A 17,408-nucleotide genomic window follows, 5' to 3' on the forward strand; every position below is an offset into this window, starting at 1 on the left:
AGAAAGACCACTGCTTTGGGGAAGGACCTCGCAACTCATATCAGTGTCAAATGACTGTCATAATAAAGGCAGGCATTCGAGGGTCATCTTACTTGCCGTTGCGAAATAAATAAAAAAATCGCTTTTCCTTCCCGATTTCGCAAACAACAACTCAGCTACAAACTACAGAGTTCCACATCGATCATAAGGCTCGATACACGATAACTGAGCAGACCCGAGCGTTTGAGCCACCAGAGAGCTGGACTTCTCGTAGCCAAATGCTTCGAGCTCGTGCTCGATGTTTTGAAGGCGGCAAACCTATAATTATCTAGCATCCCCGCAACTTTGTAGCGCATTAAGCGGGCGATCGGAGAGGGAGAAAAAAAGCGTAGTTATAGTGCGTGCGTACCGCAACACGCATCAAATTCGAGAGAACGGGACGGAACAACCCGATCCCAAACCCGCTTGAAGATATCCCGACTGTATTCGGGATCATCTTTCCTGGGCAGAGAAATCTGACCGCTGCTTTTGGGATCACCATTCCAAGAATTGTGTGCTATTTATTATTACTCGTCTAAATCGTTAAACTCGTGGACGGTTTTTATTTGGGTTGAGCGAGCGATAGAGATGTAGAAACCTTTTCGAAAGGACATCCAAAAAAATCATTCAAATGTGCGTACCCCTTTGCAGATACGTTGGATCCCTGTCCATTCCAGTCCATCATTATCGCTGCGTGTGTGCTCACGTGCTCACCGCCAGGGGAAAACCGGACTCGAGCCGGTTAATCACGCCCCCAGTCCAAAACAATCACCTCGTTGGTAAACAAACAAATCTACCGGCATCTCGAGCGCGGTATCAGATAGGATAATTAATTCATCACTCGACCGACCGGCTGGATGGAAAGGATTGGGTATTGGGATTTTTGTGGTGTAGTTAGGGCCATCGATTGCATACGCGATGGTGAGTTGTGGCTGAGCTGTGAAGAACCGGGCGAGCGAATTGAGTTCTCGTCCTTACACTTCGCCATGGCTGTCAGGAAGTTTAATTGGATAACAGCACAACAGCAACGAAAAGCCAGGCTTCCCTTAGTGCATCCATGTGTTGCGGACGTGACTGGCTGAAAATGTTGTACCGTGTTACCCTACGTTGTTGCTGAGAAAGGTGATGATTGGTTTGATTGATGTGAAAGGATTTGGGAAGGATGCGTTCGGCAAACGATCGGATAAATGAGGATAAAGGTTTATATCCTTTGGGACAGTAAGTTCCTAACAAAGTTTTAAGACCCTTTAACTGTTTGAAATACTTGCATTGGAAAATACATACTAAGTTTTATAAATATTTTAAATTAAGTAGAGACGTCAGAGGCGCCTGTCTTCACATGAGAGGACCAGTATTCTAATAAAATCCAGACCGTCTTCCATAGTGTTGACTGACTATTTAACTTCATGGTATCAATAAGTCTATCAAGCCAGAATTGGTAGGCAGAACTTCAGAGGTGATTAGCCCAAGAATAATATTAAGTACTTTCCTTAGCTTAATGCCATGTGGAAAATCGTGGAGATGATGGCAGATGAGAAGCTACAGTATTCATTGATTTAAAGCCATATATGACATAATAACTAAGGTTATATGACGCAATTAAATATGTGGACTCCCGGTCAAAATTTCCAGAATTTTTAGAAAAGAAATTACCAACGTCACATCTCACGTCAAGTTGAGAAGAATAGAATACTCTAAGGACTAGCGAAGAACTGAAGCTAGAGAGAAACATCTGAAGCTATGAGGTGAAAACATTGGAGCACAATCCTGATACATCTTTGGTTTGAGGTTCTTCTACAGAAAAGTAGGAGAAGCTTACTTCATAAAACCCCCGATTCGACAATAACTAGTAATGTTGGAGCCATTACTAGACTCTGCTCAAATTGCTGGACAGTTTACAAATATAAAAGGACCAGTCCAAATATAGCTGAAACAAATGTTACGAAATTTTAAAAAAATGTCTAGAACTTCATGTAAATTGTCCACTCTATCTTGAGCGATTACGAGATTTTGAGACAGAGTCTAGACTACTAGAGGTCCTATAAATTGTCCTCTTGCAAAGACCTTTATTATATGATGAGCAATATTCTCTCTAAGGCTAAAGAGTATATTGAATATTAAGAAGCATAAGACTCCAACTTTATAACGATCCTCGAATTTATGCTAAACTGTTCCTACCATCACCGTTTGGTCTGGACATGCCACGCGACTGGCACACGCGTCGGTAACACAATACAATTAACATCGACATAGCCTTACAAGGAACGCAACCAAGCGTAAGGTTCTTCGGACACACCGGGCAGCCCTAGAGAGGCGATCGTCCAACTAACACAAACACACCCATACACGACCGTAACAAGAGTCCTCTTCCTTGTGATTCAGTGCTAGTGGTGCTTCGATACACTTTTTTCCCTTTCTGTTTTCCATTCTGTTTTCCCTGCTCCGTTTTCTAAGGGAGTTGCGAGTCAGTTGGAAAGCCACAGCCACTGTCAGAGCGTGGGCAAAACCGCACAACGAATAGAAAGCGGAGAGTGGGAGAACGAGAAGGGATCAAACGATCGGATCCTACCGTAGAGGAAGTGTGCAGAAGAATTGAGACGCTTTTCCTTACAAGTTACGTTTTTTTTCCCCTGCTACCGACATCTCCAAGACATCTTCCCTCCTTACACTCGGCAACAAACACTAACACAGGACAAGGAAAGGATCCGAAGGGCAACATATGTTGCCATTTCGGATGTAGCAGGGATGTGCACTACAACGGACACCCCAAAAAACAGCCGATGAGCAAGTGACGCCTTATGCTGTCGATATAGGAACTCCGGACAAGTTGACAAAAGGCGTCCGCGCGCGCGTGGAAGTTGTGGAGGAAGACGTTCGCCGAACGGTTCCTGTTTCTTCCTTGCCCTTGATGGTCACTTCCGGCCGTAAGCTTCTATTGCGTTTCAAGCGAAAGGAGGTAACAGACTCCTCGCACCTTCCTTCGGATCCACGACCCGATCCCCCTCCTCCAGGACAGTCTGGCTTATCCTCGCCGGATACCTTGCAGCGTTTCCAAGTACTCGAAAAACCAACCAACCGCCCTGATGATGCTTCTTTTGCGTGCCAGTAAATTATGGAACTAATTTTCGGTGATTTTGTTCGTCCATTCGCTAAACTCGCCGCACGCCAAAGCCCCCGAGTGTGGTTAGGGCACGATCACGCTCAAATTAAGTGCCTGTCTCGTGCCTGCGCCTGCTCACACACACACACACACACGCCCGGTACCGACAGATTTTTGAGGCGCAAGGTCTATGTGTTGTGCGCGTTGCGTTTTCATGGAATGGAAATCATTTTGATTGCTGTACGATCGCACCGTAGCTATCAGCATCCTTGCGAGCGGTGCACTCCTTGCAATCTTCCTACGTCAAGCATCTGCGAACGGCTTTACGTCACATTAGTTCCAGTGTTTCCACATGGCACCGATGCAGCGACTTCGGACCAGCACCATTTGGCAAAACGATTCTTGTGCCCGAGCCTGATCTACCTGATGATGGCGGCATGCTTATCTTATCCATGCTGCCTAGAACTCGGTCGGTCGGCTTTGCCATCTATTACGGACCCTTTTTGTGTGTGCGCATATGTGCGGCAACAAGTCGGGCCATACGTTACGTGATGTTTGTTTTGTTAAAAAATCTGCCCACGAACGTATCACACCCACGTGCGTAAGGCCTGAGGGATGTCGGGATCGGGAAGTCCTTATGGAGGGCACTCTAACGAAAGTCCCTTTATTTGGCAGAATGAAGAATCGTTATGACACCTTGCGTGCTTCTGGAGATTATTCTGGAGGACTGGGTCGAGCGTGTGGGCACAAGAGCAAGATGAAACAATAGAATCTTATGCAAGGGTTCATGAGCTTGTTTAGGCAGAGTTTTATTATATCGGGACGTTTTAAGCTATCTTTTACTTTATTTCTTTAAAGTATTTTTATATGATTGTCCATAACACTTTTAACATAATTTAATTCTTCTACCAATTTTCTTCTACCACTCCCCTTACAAGCAGCGAGTAATGTAAAAAATTAAAATAAAATTAATGAGGCCACCGGACCGCAACGACGATAACGGCAGGACCGGGGTTCAAATCCCATCCTGATCGTCTCCCCGTACGTAAGGCTGACTACTATACTACGGGTAAAATCAAGTCACAGAAAGCTAGAAATGACAAGCCGAGATCTCTCGAGGCTGTAGTGCTAAGAAAGAAGCAGAAGAAAAATAAGAAAACGTCAACTGTAAGTTAGTAACTCATTAAGATGAGTAGAATCGATAGAAAAACATAAGATATACAATGAGAAGTCTAATCTTTAAAAAAAAATCTCACAAACAACTTAGATCAAAGAACTGGCAACTGACAACAAACAGGAAAACTAATAAGAGAATTAAACTAAAGTCATCAAATACAATATAGAAAAGAAAACAAAATATGTAAAAAATTATAAAATTCTTATAAAACATAATGTATTTAAAATATAATTTCAAAACTACTTCAAAAGGAAATAATATACCAAAAGTCGTACGAAATATTTCTTTCAAGCTTCTTAGTAATAAACAAAACATTCAATTCCATTTCTTTTCACAATTTCGATCTTCTATTTAACATTAAAAACATCTTTCCCGTTTATGTACAGACGTAACTTAACCGATCATAAATAAACAAACAAATAAGTTAACTATTGCATCCTTCAGTCAGCCACTCACGCACACGGACACACACTGGGATAAGCGCCACCACGTCCTCTGTCGCTCTAGTCCAACAGCTCCGCCAGTGCACTAATGTACGATTGTGCCATCTGTAGTGTTTCGTGTTTGGACAGCTGCCGATCATTGCCCAGCGAGGGCAGATATTGGCGCAGTCGGTCGAACGCCTCGTTCAATCCCTTCATCCGCTTCCGTTCGCGAGCATTCGCAGCCAGACGACGCTTTTTCCTCACAACCGTCGGTACGACACTGCCACGCTTGATTTTGATGTTCGTTGGAACTGAAGCCAGTGTCACAGGGATGTCACACTCCGATCCGGCACTACTGCTGCTGCTACTATCTTCTGAGGTAAGACTTTGAAGCAGACGCAGCTGAGGATCCTCGTAGCTCGTGGACGTTGGACTTCCATTGTCGCTGCTGGCGATGGCACTGGAGGAACAGTAAAGTTCTGGCCGTTGCAGGAAGATATCGGTGTGCTCCGTCTCCAGAAACGCTCCACTGGTGGCTTGTGAACTCGGGTAGCTGTGTCCGTTGAAGTAGCTCTCCAGTCTGCTCTGTTCGAACGATGACGCACTGACTGATGCGTACTGCTGTCCGTAGTAAGATGGAAAACTCTGCTGAAAGTTGTACACGTCGGTCGCACTCATGCTGAAGCGTTTCTGTTTTTCACCCCTGTCTTAACGAGAACCTCTCTAGAACTGATCTGACTTTTCGAATCTTCCGAGCCTTTTTATACTCAGACAACCTGCGCACTGTTCGGGTCTGTGTTCGGGTTCGTGTATGCTCGACCGTTCGACCATACAAACGAACCGCACTTGAGCACCAAACACTGCCTCGAGGCTGCTGGAAAGGGAACCGTTCGGCTTGGTTTGTTATTTTTCGGGATGCTTCTCTTCCTTCCTTCGCGGAGCTCTTCGGATCGCTGCCCCGAAATCCCCCAAACCCGAAACCTGAACGCGTGCCGCTGCCTGCTGCACCAATCAACGAGTGCTCGTTCAACCGGCGACCGGTGCCACTGCGCAGAAGTCATCGAAAAGGGTTCCCCCGCAAGGCATTCGGCGAAGCTCCCGTGGAAGCGTCATGGCAGGGTCAAGGGTTGATCGCGTTCGCCCGGGCGCGTACTGGGCGAGCGGTGGTTGTGGTGGTTTTTGTTTTCCAATTTCCAAACCTTACGCTGTTTAATCATTTTGCTTTCCCACGAGCGAAAAACGTAAACACACCAAGCTGAGATTTCATCAGCTTCCGTGCATTATCCGTCGGAGTGGAAATGATTTTCGTGGTGAGCAGCAGCTCAGTTCCCACGAACGATCCTTCCACTTTGACCCTGAGAATTTTGATGACTGCTTACCAAAAACAAAAAATCGGCTTAATTTGGATCTTTCCCCAACCAACTTCTTAATAAGGAGGCGGGCTCCAGGATTTTTTTTGCACTCCAGGAGCGTTGACTCGACGAATTCCGGCTTCCAATATTTGCTGATCGTTGATAGCTGAGTAATGTTGATGCTAGCGGAAATTAAATACCGGTCGTCCAATTTCCTGCTGCCAATGGGAAGGATTAATCGAAAAATGGCTCACATTTCTTGCTTTCGGCAAAGCTGCCTGCGGGTGGACGTGCTCCTCGACGGTTGGAAAGGATAATATGCGGAGGCTTCCGCCCTAACCCCGAACAGAGTATCCGAATCCTATTTTGACTAGGATGGCAGTTATTTCTTACAGTTTTTTTTTTCTCCTTCTTTTTGCACCCTTGCAATACACCCTTTTTGATGTTGACCGATCGGACGGAATGCTTCGTTCGCAGATCGTGATCCTCCGAACACATACACCGAAACAGGCAGGACAGGTGCCGTTCGTTTGATGCAGAAAATGCAAAACCGCACGTGCTGATCGTCGTCGTCGTCGTCGCTGCTACTGCTGCCCGCACACACACCTATCTGGTGCGGAAAATCAAAATTCCCTTCCCTTTAAAGCTGCTTCGAGCGCATTGGACCGGAACCTGTCAGGAAGAACCCTTCGAGACCTCGCAGACAAATGGGCCCAAATGCCGGCATGCCGGCAGTCCGGTGTTCGGTCCGCGTGGTGATACTTTGATATTGATACGCACTGAGAGGATTATAATTTTATGATTATCGATTTGAACCGTTCGGTGCGTCGTCCGACTGCGGGGTGCATAATATTTCCCGACCAGCTTTATGTCTCCATAGTGCAGTTTTGACAGCGTGCAGGAGGTCTCTCGCGCCCTGCCAAACGCATTGTTCTGTCCGTCACCAGGGGTTCAGACGTTCGGTCAGCGAACTGGGGCGAATTCTTGATGACGAGAGCCACCCGATACAACGCAACCGGAACAGGTGAACCTGGTTGTACATCTTCCCGCCCCGACAAGAAAAGGACTCGACTTCAACCTCCGAGTGTCCTAGAGAGCCTTTCGCTTTGCTGCCCTGTCTCAACTTTATTTATGGCTCTGTTGCACATTCTGCTCCAGAAGCAGCAGTATTTGTATTGCCGTTACCATCCTACCGGGCGGAGATCTGACGACAGAATGATAAAAGGCCGGACGACACGGTAGCAAAGCTTGGTTCCCAAAAGCCAGGAAGACGCTCACAAATTAAAATCCAATAAAACGCCTTCTCGCCGTTGTGAAATGTTCGGGCTGAGCTGGCGCCACCTTTGAAATGTGTTTAACCTAAACAAACTCTCAGGTGTCTCCGGTCCCGCAAATCTGATAGTCTCACACGCTGGTACAATCCCCTTTTGCCGGGACAATTTATTGCAACGGTTGCTGGGACCTGCCCTAATGTTTCATGGAACGGTTCGGCAGTCGGTCAGCAGTACCGGTCCCGGGACATGCAATGCCACCCACGAGTATGTCTCGCCGGTCGGGTTAAAGGATTAAGGTGGGATCGATGTTATTCAATACCCTTGATGGTGGAGGCTGCGCAAACGAATGGCCCGAGCGGACGGCCTTAGAAGCATTAGGTTCGTACAGTTCTGGGCGGCAGAAAGACGAGCAGCCTCACAAAGGAAAATGCTAAGAAGGGATAAGCAGTGGAGAGCAAATTGCAAACAGTGGGAATTACCAGAGATCTCGGTGATAATCGGTGTTCGCATTAGCATAAACAGCTACAGTACGCATGTGAGTGTTTGTTGTTCGTTGTTTGTTGAACCATTAGGCTTAAGCATGAAAAAGAGAGCAACTGGGATTGGGGATTGGGAGATAAGCTTACTTAGATCGATAAATCCTGAAGGTATGCAATTTCATGTCTTTTGGTTATTTTTGAGGGTTTTAAAGACATTTTTTAAAATTAAAACGCCTGAAGGTAAGCAATTTTGTTGCCCTCGGCCTCTTTTTATGCTCTTAAATATATCAAGGGTTCAAGGGTTCTAGCGATCCTAGCTCACAACCAGGGATTCCGTTTTTTGAAGATCACTGTACTGTGCGTTCTAGGTCTACCCCGAACCCAATCTCTCCCTGCCAAACTAATTGATTAGCCTTTGTTTTGATACGTTCTAACACTTTCAGCAAAGCGTAAAATTCAACACCATACCCTAAACCTTTTTACATCCTTGTCCTGAGCGATCCGACGCAACCATACGCACCATTTCAAGTACGCAAGATGCGTGAGGTGTGCGTGGTAGATATTTTTTGTTTCTTAAACGCACGGTAATCGAATCCGCCAAAAGCGGTCGACCGCTAACGGTTTCTAGCTAGACGTGGCCCTGAGCAGAACGCTACCTTCTCGGAAAGCAACCTTCGGCACCGGGTCGCAAACGAAGCACTAGGTTCTTGAGGGGATACGTTAAGTTCTATCATTGCTGCCATAACCCCAAAAAACAGTAAGACGGAGCTTTTTTAAATTGAAATTCTCTCTCTCTCTCCGGCTTCTTGGCGGAATTACACTCTGCTGAAGCTTCCGATTGGTGTGGGAAAAAGTGCCGCAGGAAGTCACCGGCACAGTGCTGAAAGGAAGCTCCAAAATCCAACATCTTCCGTTGTTGGGGAGGTCTTCGATCGTCAGATCCTGCTGGTTGGACCTTAAGAACGTTCGGAGGTTATTTTGCTTGTTCCTATTTTTTACACACACACATACTCTCTCCCTCTCTTTCTGTTTATTGCTTCTTTCTTGTGAGCGTCTTAGTTTGAGTCAACTTTTTTTACTGAATTTTCCTTCGTGCAATACGCCCCATTTACCATCCCTTTCAATCGCTTCCCTGGTGTAAAAGGTGCATCGAGATCATCGAAAAGTTGCCCCCGGGTAGATAGAAGCTCATGTTACAACTTCTGAATCTTGAGTATGGGACATTTTTTTTTGTTTGTCTGCCGTTGTTGGGTGTTGTTCGTTCGCTGCATCTTGTCTGTCTCTAAGACCCCACACCACTAATGGTCACACAGCGACCCGGTAACGTTAGTTGCGTACATGTGTGGTTTGAGACATTTTCCGCACTGCTGAAAGTTTGCGGCTTGAACAAACGGCTTAAAATTGGAGTACGGGAACGAAAAAAAAACCAAAGCGTCTTCTCCTTTCCAAAAACCACACACAGGTGCGAGAACGTGCATGCGGTTTTGATGGTTTTAACATTTATGGTCATAATTAAGTAATGTTCAAACAATCAGTTTTTTGTGGGTCGTTTTTTTTTCAAATCAAGCGTGAAGGAAGCTTTTTTACGTGTTGTGCATGTGCTGTTGCGCAACTACACGAAAAGTGCATGCATCAAACGCGTCCAGCTTTTTTTATCATTATTAGGTTAGGATGAGTCTGGCGAAGTCTTCTGTGGAGCAGATTGCTCTCGATGAGGCTGCAGTTCGTTGTGGTTTTTTGGGCCCTCAAGTACACAGACGGTAGCCCAGTCAGCATCAAGTGTCTAGCCAGGAGCCTTCGAACAATGGCACAATTTTCCACTCAAATCATCCCACTCGTTTGACATTCGTTTCCGGGCGGATCTCGGAAGCATAAACTATGATTAAGCGAAACAATAGCTCCAATTACGGTTCTGACAAATCAGAACCAGGACCAGTGGTCGTGTTTGTATCGAGGACGACACGATCGGTAAACTATAATTATAAATCAATTTCTGCTCGTCCTTGAAATGTGCCACTCCACGATCTTCCGGAGATCCTTCGAAATTGGAGTCGGCCTCTCTCTAGCTCTCTTTGGCTAGTTTTCCGTTCCGATTTCCAAACTTCCTGCAGTACACTTCTCCACACTCAAGTGCTCTCGTTTTCTTCCGCTTCGCAATAATTTTCCTCGCACGCACATAATCACGGGCAGCCAGTTTAATCACGGGACCCTTCGATTTTTTCTTTTGGAGCACAACAATAGCTGAAACAATTATTTTCGAATAAATGCTTCGGTCTGGTTTTGTGCAGAATCGCGCCCGAGGAGCTTTTTTTTAGCTTTATCCGGCAACCCGGGCAACACCTCTTCAGTTTTTCTACCTGTTCTACCTGTAGACGGGATGCGTACGTGTTTCTAGCACTTTCCTTTCCCAACACTTGTTCGCCGGTTCGGTGGCAAAAGGTTGCTTCTTCAAAGGGAAACAGAGAAAGAGAGAGAGTGCGAGCACAAGAATAGACCACAACAAATCTACGCGATCAGATCGTTTTGGTGAGGATCAGCGTTTTTTCCCCCTTGTTTTTATGTTGTCAATTCGGTACAACTTCAAAAATAAAATTCAAAAAACACAACCCCCGGAGTGCTATAGCTTTCGACCCAAAACCTACTCGGCCCACCAATTTCGAATGGGAATGTAACGTTTTCGTTGGCCGAAAGGCACAAATATTACTTTTCTATCTCTATCCCTCTGGTCCCGTCCAAAACCGAGCACAAATTGCACAAACTGGGATCCTCCGGTGATAGAGATTTTATTTCCCACAACAAGCCACACACACTCGGTTGCGGCGGATGGGAACAAAACAAAAGACCCGCTGCCACTAGGTTTCGGGTATTTGCTAACGCGGACACGTTTTTGATATTTGCGGTAAGAGCGCGATGTGTCGGGCGCGTTGCGGTGTACCCTTAGAAGTTGTTTACACTTTACGATGCGAGGGCGTTTACTCTTTAAAAAAAAACGATGCCGAAAATCCCATCACAACACCAAGCAAACGAAACATTCATTGAGCAGCGTTTGACGGACGGAACGGAACGAAAGACTTCAACGATGCCACAAGCGACGAACCTGTCCGTGTGAATTCATTTAACCCAAAACATTTTATTGGTTGAAAATTGGTTCGAACAACAGGTAGCCGAAAGGATAACAAAAGGATTCTACCCGCCGCCCGTGGGACCGGTGGCCAACCATTCCCAGAGGCGCTTGTCAAACTGTTCGATCTTATCTCGCGCGCCATGAGAACAGCGAGTCAAGCGTCGTCGTCGTCGTCTTGGCCCTTTCGCTTCCTTTCCCTTACCCATTTCGTAGGCGTGATGTGTATCGAGAGGAAACCGCACTAATCTTATCCTTCAAGTGACAAAACCAGTGTCCTTCTCATAGAAAAAAACACCCTTGACGCAGCTTCCGGTATAAAAGCGCGCAATAAAAGTGTAAATTTATTGACCATTACCACTACTTTTACTTTTACAACCAGCCACCTCAGGTTATCTGACTCTCAGCTCCTTTGCCATTCAAATTCGATTTCATTCATGAGTTTTTTTCCCTCTCTCTCTCTCTCGCTTCCGAACTTCCGTTTTTGCTTAACCGATCGATACGATCGTTCGCCTGGGCTTTGGCTTCTTGATTCGATCGGTGTCTTGTTTTTGCGCCCGGCCTGTTATTTCGTTCCTGTGTGAGAACTCGAGCCGGATGCGATTCTCAGAAGATGGTCCAGAAGCTGTGGTCGATCCAAACCTCAGCCCCAGCCCAGCGGATCGTTATAGTTTGCTTAATTCGATAAGCCGGATCCGGAGACGATTCGCTTTTGCTTCCACAAGCGGAGCAAATTTCTTGAATGGAATTTGCAAAGGTGCGAAAGCCATTTTTTTCTTGTAGTACAGGATCGCGATCAGGAACCGGGATATAAATCTTTCTAAACCAGCACACTCATTTGTCTCAATTGATCACAAAAGAAGCGTGTTTTAGTCGTCGAAGGATAAAAGTTGTTTTATTCGTTCGACCTAACTAAGAAGGGACAGTTTGTGATCCTTAAGCAAGCACTCCCTTGGCGTTGGATCCATGTAGCAGCATAATACGCTCATCATCGGACGATTTTTCATTGTCCACGCTATCCTACCTGCGATCGTCATTTGAAGTCACTGTTGAAGCATTTCTATTCGCATGCAAAAAAAAACACACACAAACTCTTCCTCGAAACCTTGCACCATCCATCACGAGCGATACAATTTACAAACTTTCCTTTTAAAAAAGTTACGATCAAACTCTTCCATCCAAAGTTGCGCTGCTGGTGTGGTGGTTCTCCTCAAATGAAGACATCAACGGCCACTAATACGACAGCGCTGACGCCGGTTGTGCGAAACCGAATCACTCATAACTCACGCGGCTTGTCGGTGCCCATTAATTAGCACGTCAGTGTGTGGCTCAGTCCAATTCGACGGCAACTCCACGCCGTAGAGTTGTTTGTTTAACGCCTTCTAATTTGGATCCCAAGGATCTTCGAGCGCCTCCCTGCGAACGCCGACTTATGATGCAGTTTTACGCCGATTTAGATGTTTTTTCCCCTTTTTGCTTGGCTGTGTCTTCTTTTTTGGTGGAGACAGTAACGAACGCAAAGAAGAAAAAAAAATCCATCATCCTAAACCTGTCCCTCGCTTGTGGATCCCTTTTTGTGGTGTGTGGATTCGGTCGAGTGTTCTAGGAAATTTCAGAACGCAAGAAGCATGTTTTACCCTTGAAGGGCTTCGCGACAAGGTTCGCTCGGTTTTTGCTTCAATTAGATACAGATTGGAGTTTTTTAGATAGTTTTTTGAGTTGGTTTTTAATTAAAAGTGAAGCTTACGTTGCGGTTTTCCTTTTTTCCTCCTAAACCGCAATAACGCGAGCTGCAGCAGCCAGCGTGCACACGGAACATCTGTCCATTTTCTAATGCGCTTGCCGCGTGCTGCTTGTTACGGGGGAGATGAAAGACCTTAATAATAACTACAGAAAAAGTCCTTAAAAGACAGTAATAAATTTACTACGTTCAAAGGAAAAGATGTTAAAAATTTGCCTAAAAGTATGCAATCTACATTACCTTTTAATTTTTAGAATCAGGTTAAATCGGAAAAGCTATAAACAACCAGATGTATGGTTGTAAAATGTATGGCCCATAAAGCTCTTAACGATGGCAATAAATAATATCTCCAACATAAAAGGCATCAATCAGCATCAGACTAGAAATGGAAGTTTGAGCTCTCTTACAGCCCTTAAAAATCCTTATGGATTCCAAAACTCAACGGAATCACCACATAACTAATGGTACGATCATGACTTCCCTCATCCCTAACCACTTATGATTAACTGTATCTTTCTCCCGGGTCTCTTCAAACCTTCTTGCCTGATAACCGGTACACTTCCGGTAGGCGAAGCGTCTCATAAACCACAGCTTCTTCATGCACTAATCGAGTGCGATATGTTGCCAATCGATTTCACGCTCACCTTTCTATGTGCCTGTAACGGTATTCACGGCACCCATCACGGGTTCTCGCTTCCGTTTGCTTTTCTTTGTAACCTTTGCCGAAAGGTTTCATCGAAGAAGGCCGTTTTTTTTCGAGACTTCGAGCTTCCGTTGCGTTACTGTTTACAAAATATGCTACAAGCTTGCAGTAATTAATCCCGATCGTATCCGTCGACGATCCTGCCACCGTACGCAGAGTGGAGCAGTTTTTCCGAATACATAAAGGCAAACAAAAGCGGAAATCATATTTTCCACCTATTAATCACGGCTGCCTGCAAGTACTTGTTTGCTCTCTCTCTCTCTCCCTCTCTCTCTCTGTTTTTTATTCACATCCTGTGCTACTAGTCAACTCTCTTACGTGAAAAAAATGAGTCCACATTCTCTTTTCAGCCTTTCACTCTTCGTACCAGCCCACCAAAGGCTTCCTATTCTACCTGTTGTAGGGCTTGTCCTAGCACTTCCCATCGGGCCTCTCTCCTCTGGTGCGCAATATTTGTCAAGCCCGAGTGCCAAAGAGGACCGAAAACAAAACACCACCCGGGGGTGACCTGTCACCAAGTGAAAGTGAAGACATTATTCTACCCGCGCAGGAAGGACATCCTTCCTGGAGAAGACCCCTTTTTTCCCTTGTTACTTGTGGTATGTTTTTTTTTCTTGTCTCTCCATTTTTTTCTTGGATCTATCACGCCACGCAGAAGCAGATATGTACGAATTAAAAAACGATCAAAGTGACAAATGGTAGCTCATTTGTTCCGCCACACTAGCGCCAACCCGGGGATGACACTATCACCTTTGAACGTCGAAAGTGATCAAGTATCGTGCATCCTTCCCGGAAGCACAATTGAACGCGAGATCACAGATAAGATACAAACAAAAAACGCTCAAACTAAGGAGAAAGTGCTGACAGCATGGTGTCCAGAAGAAAAATCTGTCTTAAGCCCTTTTTTATTCGTCTCAAACGACCAGTAGCAACCTACATCTGCATAAGAAATGTAGAGCACGCGTTCGAGTGGCCTCTTCGGGGCGATCACACTAATCCTTCCACCGCACTCCAGAAGCTACCCAGCCAAGAGTGATGCTACACGGTGCTCTCAATTCAATTATCACGCCCCACGACAAAAGGGATCATTTTATTGGAGCAATTACGAGCTGCTTACGCTGACATGTGCTCAGCTTCTGTAGCGAGCCACCGAATCCGTCCCGTCCAATACGCGGTGCTCATCGGGATGCCATTCAAATCGTTCCATTGTTTGACGCCTCGTCACGGTGGCCTGCAAGCATAGACGCGATCCGATAGAGCAGGAATCCGAACGGCCCACCGAACGGGAACTACCGAAAAAGTGTTATCCAAACATCGGAGGCCCTCGGATGACTGGGATGAATTTACATAATCTGAATGGGCTCACGGATCGAGGGCGTCCAATCGAGTCTCGACGAGAACGATGGCGATGAGAACGTCGACGCTGAGACGATGGTGATGATCAGGATGATTAATCGCTTTCCTCACCATCGTCCATCGTCCCGTCCCGAAAGAAAGCACCAATCCAGTGACGGTCGTTCCCGTGCTCATGCGCACCTCGAGACTGGGCCTGGGTTTTGTTATGATTATTTTTATTGTTATTCTAACAAAAATAAGAATTTCGAAACTTCATCACAATCGAGCGAAGATCTTCCACTCTGCGCGCGAGGCTCCACGGGAAGAAGTCGCTCGACGCGAACCACGCAGAAGGAATCAAACAGAAATCCTGCTCTAGTGGGTGCTCGTTTACATACTTACCGAGGTGCGCACAGTGCTCCTTAAGTCTGTGCGCGGACCCGGTCTTCATTTGTGCCGCACGTACCCGGAGTCCCGCCGCGGTCCCGAATGCGGTGGAGCTACTTGAACTCTATGGAATCTCGGCTCGATCGGTTACTTCAATTTCATCACCGTTCCCGGGGGAGAGAGAGAGAGAGCGAGAGAGAAGGCCTCGTCCACATTCTTTGATTCTTCGTATCAGTGTGCCCACTTCTCGAACGGACCCACTTCTTGAGCCGCGACTCTCGTGCTTGGGCCACTCGGAAAATTGCCCGAAAAAAGGCCTCCAAACGACTGGCGGCAGCTTCAGGCGGAATCGGCATATTCCAACAATGTTGGCACGCCTGCCGCGTATCTAGAACGCAAACAGTTTGCCGATGGAGCGAGCGTAAATTGATTCTGAAGCTTAAGTTTTATCGAACACGCCACACTTTTGCCGGGCTGCACGCGACATGCTGATCCCTGCTGCCAAAAAATGCACGTTTGAGGCTACGACGGTTCAGATTATCCGGAGGCTATTTGCTTAGCTTCTGCATACACCGGGAAGCATGCTGCGTTGTTTGATTTTGCTCCACAACAACACGCACGCAATTCCCAGGCTTAGATCATTTGCATACGTAATGAAAGTGAATCAGAAAAGTCTGTGATCCGATCGAACGATACCGGTCCGGCAGTAAGAACAACCTAGAACCCGGCAAGGCTGCTGCCTTTCGACCGATCGAGTGCACCCTGAAAAGCCCCGCAGGCTAACCTCAAGAGCACTCGTAGCGAGACCTCAAGAATTCGTTCGAGAAGCTGTGTTCTTCGTCCGCAGACATCAAGACTAACCTTCCTCAAGCGCTCTGTTTATATCCTCCGGAGATCCTCAACAGTTCTGCCCCGACCCGGATTAAGTGTGGAGGCACACTTTGGTGCACTTTACAAATTTCAACGTTTATTAGATCTCCTTTTCCTTTTGTTCGGGACGACCGATCGAAATCAAATCACTATCAAACGTTCACGCAGTGGCAGATGGCTACCCTGGGGCATGATCATGCCTGGGCTTTTCCCCATTTTCCCCACACGTTCACGCCTTCGGTTCGGCCGTTTTCTGCGGATGAAAGAACCGGTAGTACATCGTGCCGACCAGCATCAGCGTAAGCGTCGTCTTCGCCACCTGTAACGTAGGCAGACCGAGCAGAATCGTCGTGATGACGAGCTGAAGTTGAAACGCGTTCAGCGGACCATGTTGGGAACGGGGTGCATTCTCGCCAGATACTTACATTCGCTCGGCCCCGTATCGTGCGGTTGTTGAAGTATCGGGACCACCCGCGAATCGACGGATCGTCGATCGGTATCCCGTCCTTATCGGTTTTAAGCTTCTGCTCCGACATGCTTTTCAATGTCGTCTTGTCGTCACACGCCAGACTTCACGGTAGCAAGGGAGTCTTATTTTTTTGTGCCGCGCTGGTAAGAGCTGTCAAAGAGTGGTGTTGATGCAGAGCATGCTGCGAAATGGTTCCGATCCGTTCGGTAATGCATGTGGCAGGGAGATGCCTAGCAACGGAACCTCAGTAGCCTTAGAAATAGAAGTAGAACTAGCAGGGATTGCTACGAGCAGGACGAGTGAGCGGACAAGCCATTTCCTGGAAATGCACCTTTTTCCAGCAGGAACGAAATCATCAAAGTCATCTCGGCTAACGATGACTCTGGCCGGATCTAGTGTGCCCTTTCGCCTTGACCTCACCAAGCAACAGCATCTCACTTTTTTCTGTTATGTTCTGGTGCTACTCAAGCGGAAAAGACTTCCCAACTCGGCCGTACCCGACAGTTCTCGCTCTATCTCTTGCCTCGGCCGTGCCGTACTGGAGTAGCTGAAATTTGATCGATTTTTCGTAACCGCACCCTGAAGCAAATGTGCAACCCGTACGTAGTCCCTGGACGAGCGCCTGGGAGAGTTTTTGTCTTTCGGAGGTTGGCTGCTTCTGTACAGCACCGGGAGACTCTTCCGAGAGGTACCTGATGGAGCGAGTTTTTTTGTGTGCGTGTGTGTGATGTTCCTTGAGTCCACAATGCAGACGAAAGAATCAGAAATTGGTGGAAAAAATTGCATGCGCACTTTGCTCGTCGTTTGATTCCGATGCGATGTCAAACATTAAACTCCAATTACTTCACATATTCTAACCTTATAAACCACCTGTGGTGTGCTGTGCTGTGCCCTGTACAACCCTTTTCCCCTCTGCCCTTCCTCACACTCTCCCTTCTCCGTGCAGCACGTGCTGGG

The 17,408-nt window shown here is 46.6% G+C and overlaps 1 protein-coding gene across 1 annotated transcript; it reads right to left on the reverse strand.

The window, feature by feature from the left end:
* Positions 1–4,605: 4,605 nt before the first annotated feature.
* LOC118505097 (protein atonal-like) lies at positions 4,606–5,463 on the reverse strand. The gene has a single exon (XM_036040399.1). It carries the CDS (start codon positions 5,396–5,398, stop codon positions 4,799–4,801), a length of 600 nt encoding a protein of 199 aa, XP_035896292.1. The 5' UTR covers positions 5,399–5,463; the 3' UTR covers positions 4,606–4,798.
* Positions 5,464–17,408: the final 11,945 nt, after the last annotated feature.

This window comes from Anopheles stephensi, chromosome 2 (assembly GCF_013141755.1).
Source record: "Anopheles stephensi strain Indian chromosome 2, UCI_ANSTEP_V1.0, whole genome shotgun sequence".
Classification (NCBI taxonomy): Eukaryota; Metazoa; Arthropoda; class Insecta; order Diptera; family Culicidae; genus Anopheles; species Anopheles stephensi.

Bases quoted from the DNA above. Each gene is read 5' to 3' on its own strand.
- LOC118505097 (XM_036040399.1), bottom strand. From the start codon at position 5,398: ATGAGTGCGACCGACGTGTACAACTTTCAGCAGAGTTTTCCATCTTAC.